The sequence below is a fragment of the Humulus lupulus genome, chromosome 5 (assembly GCF_963169125.1).
Source record: "Humulus lupulus chromosome 5, drHumLupu1.1, whole genome shotgun sequence".
NCBI lineage: Eukaryota > Viridiplantae > Streptophyta > Magnoliopsida > Rosales > Cannabaceae > Humulus > Humulus lupulus.
In genome coordinates, this window is record NC_084797.1 from 199,959,473 (window position 1) to 199,974,490 (window position 15,018).

General features: G+C 38.4%; 1 protein-coding gene across 2 annotated transcripts; it reads right to left on the reverse strand.

Annotated features, from left to right (window-relative positions):
• Positions 1-1,252: 1,252 nt before the first annotated feature.
• On the reverse strand, positions 1,253-5,765 carry LOC133778040 (casein kinase II subunit beta-1-like). Of its 2 annotated transcripts, none has more exons than XM_062217854.1 (5): positions 5,286-5,765; positions 3,608-3,829; positions 2,707-2,816; positions 2,433-2,595; positions 1,253-1,775 (listed from the first exon to the last, which is right to left on the reverse strand). In XM_062217854.1, exons 1-5 carry the CDS (start codon positions 5,512-5,514, stop codon positions 1,645-1,647), a joined length of 855 nt encoding a protein of 284 aa, XP_062073838.1. In that variant the 5' UTR covers positions 5,515-5,765; the 3' UTR covers positions 1,253-1,644. The 2 variants fall into 2 exon arrangements, with proteins under 2 accessions (XP_062073838.1, XP_062073837.1); XM_062217853.1 differs by having other exon boundaries at positions 2,430-2,595; positions 5,286-5,762.
• Between the last annotated feature and the right edge of the window lie 9,253 nt (positions 5,766-15,018).

Sequence of the window (15,018 nt, forward strand, 5' to 3'; positions counted from 1 at the left end):
TATGTTAGACAACATCGGAGCCAACTTGAATACCGACGAACACAAAAATCTCTCGTGAATTCAACTACCACTAGCAATCAATCAAATTTTATCTATCTATCTATCTATATATATTGAGAAATTCTCTTATAAAACTTTACTTTAAGCTCTACCAGTAGAACTCTCAGTGTTTACAAGCCGTAAATAGTTTTCGGCGCGATTTTTTTTTATGACCGTGTATATTGTAGCTATTTAGAGCATCCTGCAAATTTTCAGAAAATTCCGAATAGTTTACAGTACCGAAAACTAGGTTCAAATATGTTATTACACGCGTGACTAATTTTTTTTATGCACGTAGAAAACAACATGTTTGAACCTAGTTTTCGGTACTGTAAACTATTCGAAATTTTCTGAAAATTTGCAGAATACTCTAAATAGCTATAATATACACGGTCATAAAAAAAAATCGCGCCGAAAACTGTTCACGGGTCGAGAAACACTGAGAGCCCGACCGATAAGGCCTAAAGAGAAGCAGAAGAATTGTCATATATATATATATATATATAAAAGAAGCATTTTAACAAATATGACTTTTAATTTTGATATCCTCTATTTTTTATTCATAAGTGGTTCTTGATCAGTCTCATTGTCTATAATTTTTTCACAGCTCCTCAACACAAGACGACTGAATTTTCAGTTGTAACCATGACTCAACACGAAGCATAGAAGGTGAAGAAAGGTTCTAGGCGTGAAGAGCATGCTTGGAATGGGTAATGGAATGAATGGACTGGAAAGTTACGACTCGTCTTCTCCGACTGGAAGACGTCCGTAAAAGTGAAAACAAAAAACATAAACCATATAAATAAAAAAATATACGTGTCATCATATAAATGTTACTTTCTAGTTTAAAATGGTAATTTTTGTAAAAATCTCTATAAAATACTAGCAAAGTTGATTACATTAAATTGTACTCGTCAGTAGCTTAAACAGAATATTGACTAGACTAAATGATTTGCATCTCAATTGCCATTAAATTTCACAATTTTTTTTCGAGTGAAATCGCAATTTAATATGTTTGGTATATAGTAGTTATTTTAAAAACTAAAATAATAATTTTTTTGGGGGGGTCTTTATGCACTTTTTTTGCCAACGAAAAGCATCACAAAATCGCATTAGGATGAACTCTCAATGGGCCGGGCCGTTATCCATGGCCCATGACAGCATGCTGCGATCCACATCCTACTGAAGCGTGTCATATTATTAATCCAGAAGATAAAACATGTAAAGTTGCATTGGATACTATAAAAAAAATTCTCAGTCTGAAGGCAACAAAAACAAAATCAAGAAATAATAAATGGAAGAAGGCATTACATAAGCAGAAGAACTCTACGAAAAGAAAAACACCAAGGAGAAGCTGGCCTAAAAGGGCAGCTATATGAGCTAATATTGAAAATTAGATAGATGCTTGACTTGACTGTAAATCTGATAAAACATCAATTTTTCAACACAACGAAATTCTATATTGATGACATATAGGGAGGGGCTTCGGAACTTCACTGGATTCCCAAATGCATCATCTGCTTGTTGCAAAGTACCTATGCAACTTCAATTTCAAGTCCTCTTGAGTAAACTCTCTCGACAAAAATGAAGCTTGAAACTTCAGCATTATGGCTTGTGAAGCTTGAATCCGAACACTCTGGGAACATAGTTCTGGGATGCCTTTTGTTGCTTTAAGTGCCCGTATGTCATCAAGAACAAATGAGGAAATGTTGTTCCAAAATAAGCTCCATCAATGTCTAGATAGGGTTAAAGAAGCTCAGAAATTAATATCAGAGTCAAGCCATACGAAATACTACTTTAAACATGCGAATCAGCTAATTCAAAACTGATATATTAAGGTGATTAAAATAAAATATGCAGCAGTTATGATATTAAGACTCAAACACAGAGCATGTATCGACATAAGAACAAAACATAACTCCTCATGGGCTCGCTAGAGTATTTAATCACTATATGCTTTGTCCAATGATAATCTATCCTGATGCAAGTTGAACTTATGCTCTAGAAATATTTGTACGTAGTAACAGAACTGATATATTTTTCGTTCTTTTCAAGCACTGGAAACCACTTCTGGTTCATTAACATACATAGTAACAAAGTACTTGTTTACTTTCAGAAACACAGAAACAGAAAACTTTGAAACAAAATTTTAGGCCACCAGAAGTCATTATGGTATACACTGTCTAGACTCTGATAGAAGTGCAACATTTGCCAAGAAGTATATATTATAAACATGTGGAAAGTGCAAAATAATGCATCAACAAAGATTATTAATGTTTTCGGATATCACAAAAGACTTTAGATGAGATGGCATGGCATGGCATGGTATGTCAGCAAACTGCTACATACAATGACACAAAAGCATACAAGGTGTATAAAGATGAGGATACTGCCTTGATACTTCGAGCGAGGGTAGTAGACATCTTCACATTTAGGGCAGTATATTTTTACTGTGGTTGCTCGTGGAATGTCTGATTGACCAACTGGGAGGCAGGGTTGTCCACAACAGTAAACTCTGGGGCACCTCCCAAAATCATAATTTTTGTACTTGTCTAACTGAATAAGTTGCAACAATGTCAATCTAGCCACTCCACCAAACAAAGGAAATGAACAAAAAATGAAAAAGCACAAATTTTTTTAAATATGGAATAAAGAATTAAACCTCACCATAGCAGCAATGCCTTTGCTGGTCAAAATGTATCGAGCATGAATTAGTCCATAAAGCATCTCTGCTGCCGACTCGACTAATTCATTTTGCTCCTCGGTAAACATGTCGCCTGCATTTTTTGGTAAGAGTAAGATATTCAAATGAGTGACCTAATGTGCTGCCATTTGAGATAGCTTTTGCTTTTATTTCCAGACTGTAGAATAAGAGGCAAAAGCCTAACTATTTTTAATTACTGCAAGGACAGTATATTTCTATTTCGAATGAGCTTTTCAAATTAATAAATATATTTTATGTATATAATTTTTACATTTTTAAAAAGCTATTATCATAAGAATATATTTGTTTTGAAACTCATTTTGATAACAAAATATCATTTCATAAGCTAAAATCAATTTTTTTTCTGCAATCCATAACAAGAAAATTTGGGTTAATAAATTATAATATAATTAGAGGTGTGAACAACATAAAATGAAACTAATAAGGAAAAAATGAATATTTTAAATAAAGGGATGTAAAAAAAATAAGAAATCTTACAGCAGTAAATGGACAAGATATCACATACTAAGATTTCATTAGAACTTAAAATAGCCTGACCTTCCTTGAAAAACTAGTAGAGGATCCATGCTTCTCTAGGAAAAGCTTTCAATTGGAAGGAAAAAACACACTTTCAAACACTTCAATAAGTGACTTTTGGGAACTAGAAGAGCTTTCAAAGTTTCACATGACTTTAATAATACAAGTTACCACCGCGTACTTAGTATTGTACATAAGACATGAAACCTTAAAAAGGTGTCAAAAATTACTCCCATGAAGATACCATAAATAATCCAAGAGATAATATTAGAAAATTTCCATGGGCGGCGAAAATAAGGATATAAAGTAACAAAAATACAAGCTTACCATGAGAAGACTCAACATCCAAGATCAAATCAAGAGCATAATCATAATAAGGAACTTGGCTGCTTAACCCACAGAGGTTAAAATCATCTTGAATGTAGTCATCATCAACTTCAGAAAAAAACTCATTTCCTCGAAGGTTGCAAAACCATGAAATCCAAGATGTGTCTTCAACATCAGAACCACTGACATCAGATTCTTCACTGTCTGTTTCAGATTCCTCCACTGTTGGTGTAATAAATTTGATATGTTAATGAGTAGGTGAACAGATAACATTAAGAAGAAATTTATACACTAAATAAAGTACAATTGTTCTATTTTGCAAAGAAGATAATAAAGCAAAATCAAGCATGTAAAAACCAGCCGTTAAATTCAAAATGCATTGAAAATATTGAATGAGGCTTCTTGTATGCATATACGACTTTCCCGTTCGTACTTTGACTTTCAAAACAGAAATCTAGTGAAAAATAAAAAGCACTCCGCAATATCACTAGGTCGTTATGCACCAAAGAAGATCAAGTCAAAACAAATCACCAATTTCAAATTATAAACTTGAAACCCCATTATTTTCCATCAAGAGAAATCACATTTTGAGTTAAAAAATGCAGCAATTAGTACAGAATAGCAACTACAGTGTTGTGCCAAGTAAGACGAGCATGTATTTATTGCTTCAAGCCAACACAATTCAACATCCTATAGTTCTATCTTACCTCTTACTTAATTATTTTTGGGACCGTGTACATTAGTTCAGAGGTATACTAGCCATAATTATTTCACCACCCGGAAATAAAATTCATAATTACGAATTATGAGTAGAGGTTAAAATGCTGATAGAAATTACATGCTTATTACATTCCAAAGATACTTCGGAAACACCAAACAGATCATCAACTATCTAACCATTTAATGATGCTTCAGCGGCTCTTGCATGAAAATGTATTAACATACATCTTTTACATATTGCCACCAAAATTCTAGTTTACACAGACACCCATTGATCAGATGAATCAATGTATCTGACTCGCTCTGAAAATTAATTATGGTCAGATTTAATTTTCTCAGGCATAAGAATGTGAACAAGAGAAAACTATGAATAAGCATATATTTGTTTAAGGAAAGCCATCAATAAACGAAAAGTAATATTATAACTCAAACCCCAGTAGATTAATCACAAATAAACAATTTAATGAGGTTTAGAGAGTCAATTATTTAAGAACAAAGGGTCTCCCATAAAGGAAATAATATCTTCTGACTACTCTAAGAAATGTATTTACTTATTTCCTTCACTTCACTACCCTTCCGTTCTTTACTTTTCTTACCCTCAATTCATATGCAAGTTTGGAACTTTAAAATAGAAAATGGATCTTTTCGTTACACATCCTCACCATACCATAATAAAGAAATAAACTTAATTATGAGAATGAAAGAGGAGAAATGGAACAGAATCAAAGGACCCACGAATAAGATAATGAATGAAATCCTCTAATCCAAACAAAAATCTCAGATTTGCTTCATACAATAACTTAACATTTGTATTTTATGTCCCTTTGCTAAACATAAAAACCGATACAGACAATACAGAAACTAAAACTAAGAAGAGTACCAAAATGTAATCTCAAAAGGGTCGTCAATAATGAAGAAACTAATGATTTAGGTAAAAAGAAAAGGGAGGGGGACGAACCATCGGAGCAGTTGGCTTTAGAGAGAGAAGCAGAGCGAGAGTCCCTCTGATCAGATGGAGCAGCAGTCTTCCCCACAAGCATAGACAGCGGCTGCTTATCCCTACCGTTGATTACCACCGCCCTAGACGTGGACGGCGACGATCTTTCCAGCTGCTTATCCAAGGCGTCGTTGATTCGCTTCCGATCAACCGAGCTCACCTCCGGCTTAAACCCTCGCTCTCTGTACATTTTCCCCCCTTTTCGCCAACACCAACACCTACACCAACACCACCACCACCACCACCACCACCACCGCTACCACCACGACCTCTTCTTCTTCCCTAAAAAACTTATCACCCAAACATGACCTTAACGAAAAATACTGTAAATATGGAACCCTAACCGAGGGTTTTGATGTACAGAGAGCTATATAACAATGTTTAACTCATTCTCTCTCTGGAAATCGTTTTTTTTTTTTTTGGCTTTGCTAGCCCAAAAAAAAAAAAAATCTAAACAGAGGCAGGGAGACATGGCATTTTTAGTTTCTCCATTTGACTTGCCTGTAGTCGTTCATATTTTTGTTCAGTGTGCTTGATGATGACGTGGCAATATCTTATTGGACAGGATTGGAGACAGAGGTTCTTGGCTGGCACGTGATTACACACCTTTCGGTATCACAATTATATATTTTATGTGTATTTAATACATGTATTTTTTTTGTCCAAACAAAAAAAATCAGTATTATTTTTTCAATTTTCATTTCTGTAAAAAAAATAATAAAATAAAATCTTAGTACAGTTATCACTTATAATGGAGTGGAGCAGAAAAGAAATCCAAAAGGGAATTTATGAGAGTGAAATTGTGAAGTACAATAATGAATTAAAATAAAGTAAATGTCGAAAGAGGTGGGATTACAGCACGAGAATGGTGCTTGACATTCTCCCCTGAAAGTGGGGTCCGTCCACATCACCATATGATCACACGTGCCAAGTGTTTGATCAATTCATATATTATATTTAACATATTTTAATATAAGTTATTTTATACTTGGGCAGTGGGAGTGGGACTGTGGTCATAAGTATAAGACTTGTGATTGAATTTGAATTGTCTTTCTGATTTGAAGTCAAGTCCAATGGCCATTTGAGACAACTTCACTTATATTTATAAATTCTCATTGAACTGTGTTTGATGTATTTAAACTAATTTAGTATAGTTTTTTAGCACTTCTCCTTTTAAATTTGTATGTTTTTGTAATAATAATTTATAATAATATTTATAAAAATTGTGCAGATAATATTAATTTTTGGTTTTAAAAAGTTCTCTTTTAAAATAAATTAAAAATATATATTTATTAATTATATTAATATAAATTCAAATATTATAAAATATATATTTTTTTGATGAAAATAGAATATATTGAAACACAACAAAACAGTTACAACACAAGCTCAAATGGAGCACCACCAAACAGAACCATTATAACTGGTCAATCATCTCTACAACAGCATGATCTTTTTTCCCCAGCTTTTTCCTAAGAAGACTTAAAATTCTAGCTTTCAACCAAGATTTGATTAAATGATCTGCACTAGCTACTGTCATAGCAGTAAATCTAAAAATACAAGCATTACGATTACACCAAATCACATAGACTGTAGCCGCAAGAGCTACTATTGCAAGATTTTGCTTGAGACCTTTCGATCTCCCTACCATCCAATTGGACCAGTCTCAAACTTGGTCGGCCAAATGTCATCTCCCAGCTAAGAAACCACTTTTAATCTAACTTGATGAGAAAAGATACATTCAAAAAATAGATGATCATGAGTTTCCTGCTCCAGCTCACAGACCGGACACAATAAAGAATCAAGCTTGATATGGCAATGAACAAGATTGTCTCGAGTAAGTGACCAAGAATTGCTTGCCATAATATAAATATGTGTTTGGGCAAAGCCAGCTTACACCAAACTACATTAGCAAAGTGAACCCTCTCCTTATTCAACAGGTTAGGATAGAGAAGTCTCAGATTAAGCTTGCTGTTCTTAACCGCAGCCTCCAAATCACCAAAAGAGAACATAGATTTCAGATTAACCATCTTTCTCCAGTACCAGCTCACATCATTCTTGGTTTTGTGCTCCCAAAAATTCTGCCCTTTGAGGTAAAGAGCATCCACCCATTTCACCCAAAGTATATCTTGTTTAGAGGAAAGAGCCCAAATATATTTGGCTAACAACACTTTGTTCCATTCAGACCCTTCCTTAAACCCAATACCACCCAAACTCTTTGGCAAACAGACCTGGTCCCAAGCAGTGAGATGCATTTTACTTATGTTTCTATTGCTGTCTACAGACCCCCATAAAAACTTTATGCATAAATGGTCAATCTCACAAATGACACTCTTGGGAAGAAGAAATATGCTCATCTAGAAAGTTCTTATACCCAATAACACTGAATGGATAAGCTGTGCTCGACCATCAAATGAAAGATGACGACTGGACCATGAGTGAAGCCTGAGGTGAATCTTTTTTACTATTAAGGCACAGTCTCCAGCTTTCCATTTAGTTGGCCGGAGAGGAATCCCAAGATATATTAATGGAAATGACCCTTCAGAAAATTGAAGCATAGCCAAAATACTCTTCATATCCTCCTCTGTTAAACCCCCAAAATAGACCTGAGACTTAGCCATATTGGATGTCAAACCAGGAGCAAGACTAAATGAAGTGAAGCACTCTTTTAAAACTTGAACCGAACTAGGAGATCCCTTACAAAACAGTACCAAGTCATCAGCAAAACATAGGCTAACAAGCTTCAGCTTTTTACAGTTAGGATGAAATCTGAAGTCCTTTCTATGAGAAGCTTGAATAAGAAGACGAGTAAGGTATTCCATGACAAGCACAAACATCAAAGGAGAAATAGGGTCCCCTTGTCTTAAGCCTTTTCTACCAAGAAAACTCCCTTGAATTCTACCATTCATCATAATAGAGTAAGAGGTGCCCTTCAAACAGATCATAATCCATCAAATAAATCTGCTGGGAAAACAGTAGGCTCTCAAAATGTCCTCCAAAAATTGCCAATCTATGGTATCATACGCTTTGCTAAGGTCAATCTTCATCACACATCTAGGGGAGATATTTTTCCTTTTGTAGCCTTTAATAATATCCTGGAAGATGAGAATGTTGTGAGCCAACAATCTATCTTTGACAAAAGCTCCTTGATTTTGATTAATTAACAGAGGAAGAATCTTAGCCAATCTACCGCATAGCATTTTCGAAATACACTTATAAAGAGTATTACAACACGCTATAGGCCTATACTCCTCAGCCTTAGTAGGAGTCTCAACTTTCGGAATAAGAGATAGGGTTGTATTATTCATCTCAGCTGGCAGCACACCATGATCAAAAAACCCCAAGATGGCAGCAGAAATTTCCTTTCCTAAGTTTTTCCACATCACTTTAAAAAAACTCGAACCATATCCATCAGGACCTGAGCTTTTAATCGAGTTAATACTAAACATTGCAGCTTCCACATCCTTCTTGGTGAAAGGTTTCATCAAGCTCTGTTGCTGATCCAAAGACAATATTCCTCCATGAATAAAACACTTTTTCTGAATAGGCTCAGAGGTTGAACTATGACTGCCCATAATGCTTCGAAAATGATTCAAAAAATGAGACACTACATCCTCAAATCTATTATTGATCTGCCCAGCATCATCTATAAACGAGGTGATACGATTAGTAGACTTCCTCTGTTTTAAACACGCATGAAAATAGGTTATGTTATCATCACCAAATCGAAGCCAGTTAATTTTGCTTCTTTGTCTAAGAAAGCTTTCATAATATCTAGATTGGCCAAAAAAAACCTCAAAAGCAGACCTTTCCTCCCTTTGAAGATCAGCTGAATGAGGGTCTTTTTGAAGCTGACATTGGGCAGATTGGTATTGATCCTTGCTATTGTATACTTGTGAACAACATCACCAATTTCCCTTCTGTTAAATTGGCGAAGAACATGTTTAAGTCTAACCAATTTCCTCAAGATTCGCTCTAGACCATGAGCTTCAATTGGTTTAGACCATCTTTGCAACACGATATCCCTGAAACCATCATGTTCAGCCCACATATTGAAATATCTGAATGGTTTAGATCCTGAATTCACTGCTGTTATGGACTTAATAATACAAAAACAGTGGTCAGATAACACATCCCAATTGACACAGGCTTCAAAATGAGGGTGTAGATCCACCCAAGCTTCATTTTTAAAAATTCAATCCATTTTGGAATAAATTCTGGCCTTAGCAGCTTGTTTATTCGACCATGTAAAATGGGAACCACTAGTGCGAAGTTCATCAACCATACCAAGAGCCCGCCACCTCTGAGCATCAGCCATTTCCATATCGGTAACAGCACGACCACCAAGACGGTCATCAAAATCAAAAGCAGAATTAAAATCCCCATCCAAAAGCCATGGTTTAACTGGAAAATTCAGCCCAGTCAAATCTTTCCATAACTGAAATCTTTCCTCCACCGTATTCCTCCCATAAACAAAAGACAGACAAAACTCTTTACCCGAACCCAAATCTTTAACTCGAGAGTGAATAAACTGATCACTGTCCTGTAAAACCTCAACAGACATAATAGTAGACTTCCAAATCAGCAGAAGTCTTCCTTCACTAGCTGGGCCAGAATAAAAATTCCAACCAACAAAATTATTTGACATCATCTCCTCTATTTTATTACCCGAAGTTTGGTTTCAAGAAACACTGATATACCAATGTTATTTAAACAACAAAAAGTACGAAGTGATCTCTGCTTCTCCCTTTTATTAAGACCCCTGACATTCCAACTAAGTATGTTGCAATCCTCCATGGAAAATATTTGTTGTAGATAATTCCAAATTCGTGACCTCCATTATTCTATCTTGCAAAGCACTATAAGAATTTCTCATTTGATTCTGAGACGAAGGAGCTAATTGTTTAACACTCCCAACTCGTTTAGGAGTGAGCCAACCTGAATCATGCCCATCTTTGGAATCACACACCTCCTTAGCAACAGCTTCCTGAGTATCCTTTGAGACTAACTCACCATCAGTGCCATTTTGAACTGAGACAGAATGTGGTTCAGTGGTTTTTCGAACAAGAACTTCTCCAGCATGCTGAGTTCCAGATTTCTCGTCTTTTTTCCTCCAAACCATTCCCTGTTTTCGATTACAAAATGCCTCAGAGTGACCTAGTACTTTGCATCCTTTACACTGAGTAGGCAGCCATTTGAATTCCAGCATTTGTTCTATCAACTAGCCTCGTTCATTCAGAAAATGAATGGATTTAGGAACATCATCTGTTATTTCAACATCCACTAACACCCTTGCAAATTATAACTAAATATTTATTAATTATATTAATATAAATTTAAATGTTATAAAATATTATTATTATAATAATATATAATACTAAATTAGATATTTATTAATTATATTAATATAAATTCAAATGTTATAAAATATCATTATTATAATAATATATAATACAAAACTAGATATTTAATAATTATATTAATATAAATTCAAATGTTATGAAATATTATTGTCATAATAATATATAATACATAATAAATACATTATATATAAGTGTAAATTAGAATAACATTTATCTTCTATTGTTATACCCAGATTTCGAGCCATGATAAATGTGACCTCGAAAGCTAGATTCGCAGCGAATGAACTCGTAAAGTCTGAAGTATGTTTCAAGACTAGACATCGAGCCTGCAAGGCTGAGACGACTTCGAATATGGTAGCCTCGAAATCCACACGATCTCGAAGGGGAGCTCCCGAGATGCATCTACCCTCAGGGATGACCTCGGTTCAGGGTTCCGAGCCTGACGCGCATACGATCTCGAAAGCCATGTGACCTCGGGAGATGTCATTAGCTCGAAAGTTGATGTGAGATCTGGGAAAATAAGGCCTTGGAGATATATGATAATAACCTTGAACATTTACAAGTGTTGTCCATAAGAGACGTGATCTACATTTATTAATGTAAATCCCCTGAAATCATGGGATATTATTTGATTAGTTATACGCTCCCTGGTCTTCAGGGGACGTTTCCTTTTATATCGGATTACAGGCATTTAAAGCCATTTAATTTATTTGCACAAAAAGAGTAACTACCCGAAATATGTGGGATAGTATTCTGCAATCTTCTCTATAAATAGAGAGATCATGCACCATTGTAAAGGACCGAACTTCTGAATCTTGAGAGAAAACTCTGAAGAATTCATCCTTGAAGAATTTTCAGAGATCATCTTGAGCTTAATAAAAAAGACTCGTGGACTAGGCAGATTTAACTGTTGAACCACGTAAAAATCGTGTTTTGTATTATCATATTTATATTGGCCATCACTGTTTATTGTTTACGTGCTCTTCTTTCACTGTTGACGAAAAACGACGTCAACAGTTTGGTGCTTTCATTGAGAGCCTTAAGCATTCATTCCTGAAAAAGTCATGGCCACTAATAATCAGAACACACCTGAAGAAAATTACCCAAGACGTCCTGGGAAACAGCCAATGGAAAACCCATATGTCGAAGAAAGAAGTGGATCTTTCGATTCCCGGGGACCACCTGCTCCACCAAGGGATGAGGATATGTATTACAATCCTGAGCGGTATGTTCCCATTGTGGAGCTTGAAAACCGGCAACTGAAGTAGCAGTTGGCAGAGGCCAACAAACGGAATGAGGAGTTGACAAGGATAGCCACAGAGGCGCAGGTGGCTCAGCCCCCGCCTCCGCGCGAAAACCAAGTCCCTCCTCCGAGGGACGTACACGATCCTCCCCGTAGACCCCGTGGGCGTCCACGAAAAGATGCTGCCACAAGGAGGCCGGCTCAACCTCCGACACCAGCAGAACCATCTGCTCCACCTAGGCCCCAAAGGAGTACTCGGGCTCGGGCCCCGGCTAACCCGCCTGTGGAAGTACCTGCAGGAATTGAGAACAACCGAACCCCTACAGAGGCTCGGACTCAGATACCTGGGAGCGCACCAAATGCGACCGACCCATCTCGGGCAAATTCTGGACCATCTAGGCCGCGACATGGATGGCAGCCACCGTCGCCTATACAGTTTCCTCCATCACCTATAAGATATCCTTCGCCTCCCCGCAGGAATGCTCAACCCGTTTGAGATCAGGGCGAAGAGCGTGCGGGAGGAAGACAAGGAAACGGGGAGGCTTTCCAGGAGCGGAGAGGCGCCCCATCTGAAAAAAGTCAAACATCTCGGTCTCGCATGGCGGAGGCGAGGCGACATTGAAAGAATCCATCACGAAATAACCAGGTGACGAGTTTTACCAGTGATGAATCTGGAGATACCAGGTCGGTCAGCAAGCATGACCGAGGTCGTAAGAATACTGGAAACCGCAGAAATCGTCCCGACCTGCAAGAGCACCTAAACCAAAGTCGAGGTAATGATGACCCAATAAATCCGGACCTGAGGGATTACTTGAATAGGCGTAGAGATCCCTTGGGGAGACGCGAGCCTGGGATTATGATCGATGACAACCGATTCCAGACAATGCCTCTTGCGGACCCAGTCCAAGAAAGAATCGACCAGCTTGAAAAGGCTTTTAGGCTTTTGAAAAACGAGCAAAGGAATGATCGATATGAAGACTCTGACGAGGAGCTCGAACCATTTGCTCCCCATATTTCCAATACTCCATTTCCTCAAGGGTTTCGGATCCCTCATGTCCCGACGTTTGAAGGAAAGACCGACCCGTGTAGTCATCTGAGCACGTTCAACACCATAATGAGAGCCAGTAACGTGGGTTACGAGCTCAGATGCATGTTGTTTCCAGCATCATTGACAGGACCTGCCAAAAGTTGGTTCGAAAAATATAAGAGACACTCAATAACCTCTTGGGAGCAGTTGTCTAAAGACTTTAAGAAGCATTTTAGAGCAATGATGGGGGTCAGACCAGAGGCATCAACCTTAACTAACGTGCGACAACAGACGGGCGAAACACTAAAAAGTTACTTAACAAGGTTTAATCTGGAAGTCGCCCGAGCTCGGGACGTGGATGACAGTGGGCACCTGATGGCTGTCCGAGCCGGCGTAATGCCGGGAAGCGCCCTTTGGGATGACATGCAAAGAAAACCGGTAAGGTCCATAACCGAGTTTAACAGACGAGCGCAGAGGTTTGTCAATGTAGAGGAAGCGAGGTCGACACTTAATGCGACTTCCCAGCCCGAAACTACAACGATAAACGTCAACTCTGCCTCAACCTCGGCGGACCCAGCAGCTCCAAAGCCTGTCGCGGAAAACCCCTCCAAGAGGAAAAAGAACAAAGGGAGTAACCCCGAAGCCGAGGGAGGAAAGAAAAAGAAGGGGGAGAGATATTTCTCCGTGTATAGAGTATACACCGAGCTCAATGAGTCTCGGGAGAACATATACCTGGCTAATGAAAACTAGGTCCCCTTTAGGCGTCCGGACCCGATGAGAAATCAAAAATCCAAGAGGGACTCCAGTAAGTATTGCCGATTTCACAGAGACACCGGGCATACAACCGATGAATGTCGACAACTGAAGGACGAGATCGAGGGATTGATCTCGAGAGGTTACTTCCGGAAATATGTCAAAAACCAGAGTACTAGTCAGGCGACCGCGAGCCAGAGAGTAGCCGCGCCTTCGACGACACAAAACAATAATTCCCGAGCTCGGGAAGAAGACAGGCCCCCGCCGATAGATGGAGAGGATGTAATAACCATCTCGGGAGGGCCTCATCTCGCAGGAGTGGGCAGGAATGCCCAAAAGAGATACGTTAACGAGCTGAAGACTGGGGATGGGTCTCCTTATGAACCCGAACCTAGGGCTCCAAAAAGCCAGAAGATTGAAACACAACCAATAACCTTCACTGAGGAAGATGCATCCCATGTCCAGTTTCCTCACCATGATTCGCTGGTCATTACTCTTCAGCTGGCCAATAAAAGGGTCCACTGAGTTCTCATAGATAATGGGAGCTCAGTCAACATTCTTTATAAAGCAACCCTCGAGAAGATGGGACTCTCCCTTCGCGACCTGAAAGCGTGTGCAACTACTTTGTACGGCTTTTCAGGAGAAGGGACTGCCTACATGGGATCCATCGAGCTCCCCGTGACCTTGGGAGACTACCCAGTCTTGGCAACCAAGATGATGGAGTTCGTGGTAGTAGACTTACCATCAGCCTACAATGTGCTGCTCGGGAGACCCGCCCTGGTCGGGCTGGGGGCAGTTTCATCAGTAAGGCATCTGGCCCTTAAATTCCCGACCCCTAGCGGAGTCGGAACATTGAAGGGAGACCAATTAGCAGGGAGGGAATGCTACAACATCTCCTTGAGAGGAAAGAAACAGACGAGCGCACAAGCACTCGCCATCATTCAAAATAAAGACGGAACGGCCTTAGAAATTGACGAAGAGATTGATCCAAGGATTGAGGAGAAAGTTGACCTCGAACCTTTAGAGGAGCTCGAAGAAATTCAGCTCGAGGAAACCGACCCCTCGAAAAAGGTGAAGGTCGGAAAACACCTCCAAGATGAGACAAAATAGCAATTAATTTGCTTTCTGAAGAAGAACCAGGATGTCTTCGCGTGGTCGCACTCGGACATGGTGGGAATAAGTCCGAATATAGTAAGCCACGCACTGAATATAGACAAAAGCTTCCCCCCGAAGCAACAAAAGCGAAGACAGCTGGACGAAGATAGAAAGAAAGCACTAAAGGAGGAGGTTGACAGGTTAAAGGCAAAC

Excerpts from the sequence above, each read along its gene's own strand:
- LOC133778040 (XM_062217853.1), bottom strand. The coding sequence starts at position 5,514 with ATGTACAGAGAGCGAGGGTTTAAGCCGGAGGTGAGCTCGGTTGATCGG. Across the intron at positions 3,830-5,285 it reads TAAAGCCAACTGCTCCGATG|TGGAGGAATCTGAAACAGAC; the intron begins GTTCGTCCCCCT and ends TTACACCAACAG. Across the intron at positions 2,596-2,706 it reads GCAAAGGCATTGCTGCTATG|TTAGACAAGTACAAAAATTA; the intron begins GTGAGGTTTAAT and ends CAACTTATTCAG.